The sequence below is a fragment of the Doryrhamphus excisus genome, chromosome 15 (assembly GCF_030265055.1).
Source record: "Doryrhamphus excisus isolate RoL2022-K1 chromosome 15, RoL_Dexc_1.0, whole genome shotgun sequence".
In the NCBI taxonomy this organism is placed as follows: domain Eukaryota; kingdom Metazoa; phylum Chordata; class Actinopteri; order Syngnathiformes; family Syngnathidae; genus Doryrhamphus; species Doryrhamphus excisus.
This window is the reverse complement of record NC_080480.1, coordinates 12,113,504-12,123,375: the sequence shown is the minus strand read 5'-3', so window position 1 is coordinate 12,123,375 and position 9,872 is coordinate 12,113,504. Positions and strand designations below refer to the sequence as shown.

Sequence of the window (9,872 nt, the reverse complement as noted above, 5' to 3'; positions counted from 1 at the left end):
ATAAAATAAAATTAAATTAATTACATTTAGGCGGCACGGTGGTCTAGTGGTTAGCGCGCAGACCTCACAGCTAGGAGACCTGGGTTCAATTCCACCCTCGGCCATCTCTGTGTGGAGTTTGCATGTTCTCCCCGTGCATGCGTGGGTTTTCTCCGGGTACTCCGATTTCCTCCCACATTCCAAAAACATGCTAGGTTAATTGGCGACTCCAAATTGTCCATAGGTATGAATGTGAGTGTGAATGGTTGTTTGTCTATATGTGCCCTGTGATTGGCTGGCGAGCAGTCCAGGGTGTACCCCGCCTCTCGCCCGAAGACAGCTGGGATAGGCTCCAGCACCCCCGCGACCCTTGTGAGGAAAAAGCGGTAGAAAATGAATGAATGAATGAATAATTACATTTTAAAAAAAATTAAAATAAAACTATATTAGAAAGCAGGAAGTGAACAAATGTAAGTTACTGATTGTAAATTACAAAAACATTACATTACAGTACCGATTATGTCATTGTATGGCCATATCACCTCATACTTTGGTACGTGACAAAAATAAAATTAAAACAAAAAAACACTTAAACTATATTAGCAAAGCAGGAAGTAAACAAATGTAACAGTTACTGATTGTAAAAGTACCAGATGGAGGGGTAGGATTTAATAAGCTTTGCTTCTTCCTACTCCTTTTGGACATGTGGAACTGTGAACTGATTATGTGATGCATTCAGTTGTAATCTGATGCATGTTCAAATGAAATAAAACCAGTACCAACCGTTATTATTACCATTGTCATTGTATTGCATACAACGAAATTTGAGGTACCATAAAAGCCTGCAAAAACTCACCTCAGCCAAGCTGGAACGTGAAGCTTCTGATGAGGCTTTGTTTTCTCTAAAAGGGGTGTTGCCTTCCATCCCTTTTATTTCTGGTCAAGTGGTGCTTTCACTTTTGTTTCTCAGACATGCTCTGAGTTTCACTTTCTAAATGTACTCCAGCCTGTTTCCTTCCCTTATGAAGATATTTATGTTTCACAGTTTGACTTTTGGACTGCACGGGGAGCGAGTGGTTAGCGCGCAGACCCAAGTTCAATCCCACCCTCGGCCATCTCTGTGTGGAGTTTGCATGTTCTCCCTGTGCATGCATGGGTTAACACCGTGTACTCCGGTTTCCTTCCACATTCCAAAAAAAACATGCTAGGTTAATTGGTGACTCCAAAATGTCCATAGGTATGAATGTGAGTGTGAATGGTTGTTTGTCTATATGTGCACTGTGATTGGCTGGTGACCAGACCAGTCTACTGCTTAGCCTCACCAGGGTCACGGGGGTGCTGGAGTCTATCCCAGTTGTCTTCGGGCGAGAGGCGGGGTACACCCTGGAATGGTTGCCAGCCAATCACAGGGCACATATAGACAAACAACCATTCACACTCGCATTCTTGTATCTCATTATTCATATCTCTTATTCATATCTTGTATATATCTTGTTAAATTGTCTTTTTTACTCTACTTTTATATACTTTTTTTTTTAAAACTTGACTACTGCACTGAAAGGAGAAGCTCTCCAATCTCGTTGTACATCTTGTATAATGACAATAAAGGCCATTCCATTCATTCCTATGGACAATTTGGAGTCGCTAATTAACCTAGCATGTTTTTTTTTTTGAATGTAGGAGGAAACCGGAGTACCTGGAGAAAACCCACGCATGCACGGGGAGAACATGCAAACTCCACACAGACATGGCCGAGGGTGGGATTGATGCAAGGCTCATATGATGCACAATATATGAAACATTAATTTTTCCTATTTCTTTTCCATGTAGGGTGGTTAGCATGTCCACCTCACAGACACGAGATTCTCCATTACAGCATCTGTGTGTGGAGTTTGCATATTTTTTCCCCCCATTCTCAAAAACACATGCCAGGTTACATAATGAAAATAAAGTGACAGACTACCAGATTGCTTCTTTTTTTTAATTGTAAATGAGTACTGACAGTGACACTGATGGTCTTTACACAATTTCCTTTATGTACCAGTCTGGCAGGAAAGAGTAAGAGGAGTCCTTGTGTACTGAGTAGGTCACGTCACATCGTGGGTTCCAGGAGAACAGATACACCACACTGCAACAGAAAAATATAATGTCATGAAAAGGCTGAACTTTTTTTTTTTTTATTAAAAAACTCACCGGGAATCATCTTCAGTTGCGACACGTTTGACAAAAGACAGGAAGTCGCTGCAGAAGTTCATGCAGACGGTTGGCTTCCAACACTTGTCCTCCCCCTACGCAAAACATGCAGTTGTTGTTGCAGCAATGCACTGATGTCTATTATAACAAATATACCTTGATGAGCTGTGAAATCTCGGATGTGTGAAAGGTCTCCACAGACACCACCACTCCGTCGTCATCCCGAAAGCCTGCGACGATGCGGGGGACTCCGGGGAGGAAGGACTGTGCCCACCACTTGAGCAGCTTAAACCTGACGAGGAAACAATACCAGCTCAACCCAAACACTATCCATGGTGTAGTAGTGGTTATATATGTATGTATATATATATGTATATATATACAGCGGGGAAAATAAGTATTGAACACGTCAACATTTCTCTCAAAAAACATATTTCTAATCAAGCTATTGACATGAAATTTTCACCAGATGTCGGCATCAACCCAAGTAATGCACACATACAAAGAAATCCAAACATTTATGTCCATAAATTAAGTTATGTGTAATAAAGTGAAATGGCACAGGGAATAAGTATTGAACACATGAAGAAAAGGAGGGGTAAAAAGGTCTGGAAAGCCAAGAAAGCAGCTGGAGTTTGTCAGTATTTAGAAGGTTAACCTGTCCCCTATTAGTGCAAAGTAATATCAGCTGGTTTAGTCCTGATTAATGCCTTTTAAAAAGGTTTCTCACCAGCAAGGTGTTAGACAAGAAGCATTGCATGATGGGTAAAAGCAAAGAGCTGTCCAAAGACCTACGCAGCCTTATTGTTGCAAAACACACTGAAGGCATTGGTTACAGGCGCATTTCTGAACTTCTGAAAGTTCCAGTGAGTACCATTGGGGCCATCATCCGGAAGTGGAAAGAACACGGCATTACCATAAACCAGCCACGGCCAGGTGCTCCTCGCAAGATTTCAGACAGAGGAGTCAAAACAATCATCAGAAGGGTTCTCCAACAGCCCAGGACCACTCGTGGAGAGCTTCAGAAAGACCTGGAATCAGCAGGTACCGTTGTTTCAAAGAAAACAATAAGTAATGCACTCAACCACCATGGCCTCCATGCACGCACACCACGCAAGACTCCATTTTTGAAGAGGAAGCATGTTGAAGCTCGTTTGGAGTTTGCGACACAACATTTGGATAAACCCATGACATTCTGGGAGAACATACTCTGGTCAGATGAGACCAAAATTGAACTCTTCGGATGTCATAAGACACAACATGTTTGGAGGAAAAATGGCACTGCACATCACCCCCAAAACACCATACCAACAGTCAAGTTTGGAGGTGGGAGCATCGTGGCGTGGGGCTGTTTTTCAGCATGTGGTACTGGTAGACTTCATATCATTGAAGGAATAATGACTGGAGAAAAGTATCGAGACATTCTTGATCAGAATCTGCTGTCATCTGCCAGGCTGCTGAAGATGAAAAGAGGGTGGATCTTTCAGCAAGACAACGATCCCAACCAACTGGTTGAAGAAAAAGAAAATAAAGCTGCTAGAATGGCCCAGTCAATCACCAGACTTGAATCCAATTGAAAATCTTTGGAAAGAACTGAAGATCCGGGTTCACAGAAGAGACCCCCGGAACCTTGAAGATTTGAAGGCAGTTTGTGTGGATGAATGGGCCAAAATCACACCTGAGCAATGTATTCGACTGGTTTCTCCATACAGAAGGCGTCTTGAGGCTGTAATCACCAACAAAGGTTTTTGCACTCAGTATTAAATAAATTTCAGTACGCGTGTTCAATACTTATTCCCTGTGCCATTTCACTTTATTACACATAACTTAATTTATGGACATAAATGTTTGGATTTCTTTGTATGTGTGCATTACTTGGGTTGATGCCGACATCTGGTGACAATTTCATGTCAATAGCTCGATTAGAAATATGTTTTTTGAGAGAAATGTTGACGTGTTCAATACTTATTTTCCCCGCTGTATATATACAGTATATATGCGGCTAATCAAACCTGTGGAAGTTGCTACGCTGTTTCGGAGTACATATCTCTGCGGACGTCTTCAACTCCACGTAGCAAGTGGGAGGAGAAGGAGAATCGGGGTCTTTTTCCCGGCAGTCCACCTCACCGGAGAAGAGGAGCCTGTGATCTGAGAGGCGGGTTTGGACCACAGTGCAGAAAGCCTCATTTGTGTTGACCACGCCGCTCGAATCCGGTGATCCATCGATCTTATCTTTAGGGAAATTTAGAGGTTAAAAACAGCCCAACCCCTAAATTAAAAAAATAACATTCTCAGAGGTGCGAAAATAGTGTTTTGGAAGTGTGTTATCTACAATCTGTATGTGTGTCTGAGACTTGGTTTGTCGCTCGGGACCTTTTTGAAAAAGTGTATCTGGAGGGGTGTTGTCGTGGGTTACCCAGCATGCCATGCGGCGTGTCGACACTGGTGTAAATTGTTGTGTAAGCATATATCCGACCCCAGTAGTCCTCTTTTCCCTGGCAGAGCAGGTGCATTTAAAGGGGACCCATTGTGCTAATTTTTGGTGCTTTGTATTGAGGTGTGGACTAAACACGATACCCCACACAGAAAGCTTTCTAGATCTTCCAGATTCTGCACCTCTTTCAGCAGTATTTCAATGGACGACCTGCTTCTGACCCAGACCCGACACAAAGCTTTCTAGATCTTCCAGATTCTGCACCACTTTCAGCAGTATTTCAATGGACTTCCTGCTTCTGACCCAGACCCCACACAGAAAGCTTTTTAGATCTTCCAGATTCTGCACCTCTTTCAGCAGTATTTCAATTGACTACCTGCTTCTGACCCAGAGCCTACACAGAAAGCTTTCTAGATCTTCCTGAGTCTGCACCTCTTTCAGCAGTATTTCAATTGACTTCCTGCTTCTGACCCACAGAAGACACAAGGCTTTCTAGATCTTCCAGATTCTGCACCTCTTTCAGCAGTATTTCAATTGACTACCTGCTTCTGACCCAGAGCCTACACAGACAGCTTTCTAGATCTTCCAGATTCTGCACCTCTTTCAGCAGTATTTCAATTGACGACCTGCTTCTGACCCAGATCCCACACAGAAAACTTTCTAGATCTTCCAGATTCTGCACCTCTTTCAGCAGTATTTCAATTGACTTCCTGCTTCTGACCCAGACCCCACACAGAAAGCTTTCTAGATCTTCCAGATTCTGCACCTCTTTCAGCAGTATTTGTGCTTCTGACCCAGTGTGTTTAATTTACTCGGCCCTCCTGAAGGTATGCCCATGCCACCGTGATTGGTCACACGCAGTCATGAAGTGGTGGATGTATACCTGAGCATATGTACTGCTCAAACTTGTACCCCCAGTACATCATCATCTCATGCCGCTCGGTACGGTTGTCCCGGTCCCTGCGAGCCGCTTCTGTTTCCACTTCACTGATATAAAATGTTCCTTTAAACTTGGTGACGGCCAGCAACCAGCCCTCTCGTGTCTCATAAGGTGTGGTCAGCAGTTTGGTCAAATGGCCTCGCCATGTCACAAAGTCAACGTCTAAAGCTCTGAGGAGAAGACACAGCAAGATACAGTACTTTAACAGGCACATCCAAATGGATAATGTAACAGTGTAGGATTAATGAATCTTACGATGACGATGTATCTGTCCTCTGTGTGACTTTTGATCTGTTGGCCAAGATCCACCGAAGAATGTGATCCAGCTTTTCCTTCACACGCTCATCCCTCTTTATATAACGCTCCTTGTATCCGTCCCTCAGGTCAAAATGTGGGCTTTTCTCAGGTTTGACGTAGTATCTCATCTGTCTGCTGTCGTTGAAGAATCTACGCTGAGAGTCGAGGGAAAAGACACCCACTTCCACAGGCTGTTTGTACAGGGGGAAGTCTCTTTGGTAAAGCTCCCTTCTGGTGCTCAAAACCTGGGCTGATGGACCAGACTGGTAATGATATGGTTTGAAGAGTTTATGTCTCCCATCATTTTGGTCAGTGTCCTCTCTCCATCTCTTGCATACTGACTGCTGGTTTCTGTGGTGGCTCATTGTTGTCTGCAGGGAAATTGCTAAAGACTTAAATACAAACACATGTAAAAAAAATCATAAATCTCTAAAGTATGCGAGTTTTTTGCACTCATTTTAATACTGCACGCTAATATGACATTATTAAAAACAAGGACACAGGCGATACATACCTCACTAGGGAGTCCCACATGCAGTACCGACTAAAAACGAACTAACAGTGCTACATAACATCTTCACAAATTAAGGACAATTTTCTGACTTCATAATAAAGTAGCTGGGCGAGGGAAGCTAGCTGGTTAGCTAACTAGTGTTGTACGCTAACCCAGCAGCTGTACCTCGTTTTAAATATCGCAGAGCTCCCTGTAACCATCTACCACACAATCATCTGTTTCGGAACCTAAACCGCATAATAATCAAACATAATTACTGATCCATTATTGTTCCTTGTTATTTTCGTAATGGTAAGGAAAAACAGCAACGCAGCAGGACGTGCAGTTATGGCGGTATCCAGAGGGGGCAGTGTTGTATAATCAGTCACTTGACTTGACTCTTCAGTCGAAGAAAAATAACCTATGCAATGAAACATGCAGGGACAATTAAAACCAGAGGGGGCGGTACTGCTAGCATGCTGTTGATTTTTGGAAGCGAAGAAGACCCATATCATGCAATAGCATTTTAAGCTAACGCCACTGACACAGAATTCGAGCGAAAATATGTATAAATGTGTAGTGTCCCCCAAAACAACTTCAAAGGTAAGATTTCTTAGTTATATTAACTCACAATTCTAAGCACTGTAATTACGGGTAGAGAACGCCAGTCTCTTGTAAACCGTTATTGAGCAACCGTGTAATATTTTTTTACGCGTTATCGTTTCCAGGTATGAACAGGAAACGAGCTCTTATTTCCGACACTTTTAAGGTGAAGAAAAGACGAAATGGAACAGAGACGTTTGGAGTCAAAAGTGATGACCAAGGTGGGGTGTCACTGATTTGAAGCTATGGTTTATGATGTTAAACTAATTCCTTGTATTCAAAAGGTCCCATCGACGTCAGAAGTAGCCTGGAGTACCTCATGACATTGTTCCCCAGGAAACTCTTCAATGACACCTTGCCTCAAATTGTTCTGAAGCATCAACTCTACAGCATTCACCAGGACAAGACTCTTGTGGACAAGGAAGTGGTGAGTGATTAAGTGTAAACGCTGTATGGTGACTAAATGTAAGGAACAAAACAAAATGCCTGCAGAATAAACTGCGCGAGGATGGGGAGCTGCTCATGTTCCAGCTCGGCTTTGACACGGAGGCCTTTGGACTGGTTTTCACTTCCGATTACAAGAGCAAAGTGCTGGCAGGAGAGGAGGGCCGAGAGACCAGAGGGGCTGTGGACAAGTTCTTGGAGAAGGCCTTGACGCCTTGCACGGATCTCAGCTTCAACAAGGACAAGATGCTCAGGGAGTTCCTCTTCACTGACACTGAAATCACGTATGTGAAGATACTTGACACATGACACTTGACAAACAGTGATGTCATTATTTTCCATTACTGCATGCCGTGGGAACTATAACAGAACAGGCACCGCTACTTCCTGTTTTGGTTTCTTTTGCAGCCTTTTTAGTCGGCAAACTAATTTAACTTCAATCTACCCTCTACAATTGCTTGTGATGTTTTTTCCCCTCACAAATTTGAAACCAAAAAAAAAGTTATATTTTTATGCCAATAGTTTTTTTCCTGTGTACAGGCAGCTGGTGAAATCCGGGGTCCTGACAGTGAGGGATGCAGGCAGTTGGTGGCTTTCCATTCCCAACTCTGGCAAATTCACCAAGTACTTCATACAAGGTGGGTGTGAGGTTCAACATCTCTGAAGGGTTTCTCCCCACACCCCAGTTGCTTACCCGCATTGCCTGCCCGCCAGGTCGTAAAGCCATTTTGGGCATGGTGAAGAAGTCCAGATACAATGAAGTGTTACAGGCTGAGCTGGAGGGTCGGCGGACTCCCTCACAAGTGAAATTCCACATCAAATACCACATCCATGATCTTGTTGGTGCCGAGCTGGTGGACAGGTAATGGGAAATAACACCCTCATGTTCTCTACTTAACTTGGAGATCACATACATTGACAATTTCTTTTTTTTAATACAGCATAACAACAACTTCCGGGACCTTATTACGATTTGTTGACTTCTGAATCAAATCATATTGACATACATCTGTGTTTAACATGAAGACATTTGTCAAAAATGCCTTAAAAAAAACCCCCAAAACAAACCCTATGGGTTTATGAAATGAAAATTGTTTCAAACCATGTCAGGTTTTGCATTTTTTAAATAAAATCACACTTCACATTTGTGCTTATTTTACATGATGCCCATTACGCATAGCAAAAAGTAGAAAAAGGCCACAACATTTCACTGAAACAGCATCTCACAATAGTGAGTAAACGCCATCTTTATTACAGTATATCTTCTCATGGGACCATAAACTAAACTTGGATATAATTCTAATATACAGTCCCTGACAAAAGTCTTGTCGCTTATCCAAGTTGTAGGAACAACAAATAATAACTTGACTTGTAGTTGCTCAATTGGAATCAGAAATGACTTATATGAAAGGCAAAGCCCTCTAGATTATGCTTTTTATATCAAAATAAAGTTTTGTACCATTCATTGAGTTTTATCATTTAATTAGGACATAAAGGTCAGATTTTGCTTGGACAAAAGTCTTGTCGCATACAGAAAAATGTAGAAATAATACATATACTTAATTTTGAATACACAAATATGCTACAATAACATCAGAACATAAAGTCATTGTACCTTGGAAAAAAAAATTAATATTGTGTATGGCTTCCATGAGCTTGGAGGACTGCATCCATACGTCTTGGCAATGACTCAAATAACTCATCTGGAATGGCCAAGAAAGCAGTCTTGCAGGACTCCCAGAGTTCATCAGGATTTTTCTGCTTCATCTTCCAAGCCTCCTCCTTCATCTTACCCCAGACATGCTCAATAATGTTCATGTCTGGCGACTGGGCTGGCCAATCCTGGAGCACCTTGACCTTCTTGGCTTTCAGGAACTTGGATGTGGAGGCTGAAGTATGAGAAGGAGCGCCATCCTGCTGCAGAATTTGCCCTTTCTTGTGGTTTGGAATGTAATGGGCAGCGAGAATTTCTTGATATTTCAGGCTGTTGATGTTGCCATCCACTCTGCAGATCTGTCGCACACCCCCATACTGGATGTATCCCCAAACCATGATTTTTCCTCCACCAAACTTGACTGTTTTCTGGGTGAATCTTGGGTCCATGCGGGTTCCAACAGGTCTTCTGCAGTATTTGCGGCGATTGGGATGCAGTTCAATGGATGATTCATCAGAAAAATCAACCTTCTGCCACTTTTCCACTGTCCATCCTTTCTGCAAGCCGTGGGCCTTGGCAAATGCAACACAATTTTTTGTTGGCTGTTGATGGCAACATCGCTGCCCATTACATTCCAAACCACAAGAAAGGGCAAATTCTGCAGCAGGATGGCGCTCCTTCTCATACTTCAGCCTCCACATCCAAGTTCCTGAAAGCCAAGAAGGTCAAGGTGCTCCAGGATTGGCCAGCCCAGTCGCCAGACATGAACATTATTGAGCATGTCTGGGGTAAGATGAAGGAGGAGGTTTGGAAGATGAAGCAGAAAAATCCTGAT

General features: G+C 42.7%; 2 protein-coding genes across 3 annotated transcripts; one reads left to right on the top strand and one right to left on the bottom strand.

Annotated features, from left to right (window-relative positions):
* Positions 1–1,951: 1,951 nt before the first annotated feature.
* dxo (decapping exoribonuclease) lies at positions 1,952–6,727 on the bottom strand. 2 transcript variants are annotated; one of them, XM_058050175.1, is made up of 7 exons: positions 6,358–6,727; positions 5,802–6,235; positions 5,490–5,716; positions 4,185–4,404; positions 2,329–2,464; positions 2,173–2,267; positions 1,952–2,107 (listed from the first exon to the last, which is right to left on the bottom strand). In XM_058050175.1, the coding sequence occupies exons 2-7, from the start codon at positions 6,206–6,208 to the stop codon at positions 1,999–2,001; spliced, it is 1,194 nt and encodes a 397-aa protein (XP_057906158.1). In that variant the 5' UTR covers positions 6,209–6,235; positions 6,358–6,727; the 3' UTR covers positions 1,952–1,998. The 2 variants fall into 2 exon arrangements, with proteins under 2 accessions (XP_057906158.1, XP_057906159.1); XM_058050176.1 differs by having other exon boundaries at positions 5,802–6,214.
* A 46-nt stretch (positions 6,728–6,773) lies between these two features.
* stk19 (serine/threonine kinase 19) lies at positions 6,774–8,661 on the top strand. Its single transcript, XM_058050177.1, has 7 exons — positions 6,774–6,939; positions 7,065–7,160; positions 7,224–7,366; positions 7,432–7,667; positions 7,924–8,021; positions 8,098–8,245; positions 8,325–8,661. Exons 1-7 carry the CDS (start codon positions 6,909–6,911, stop codon positions 8,368–8,370), a joined length of 798 nt encoding a protein of 265 aa, XP_057906160.1. The 5' UTR covers positions 6,774–6,908; the 3' UTR covers positions 8,371–8,661.
* Positions 8,662–9,872: the final 1,211 nt, after the last annotated feature.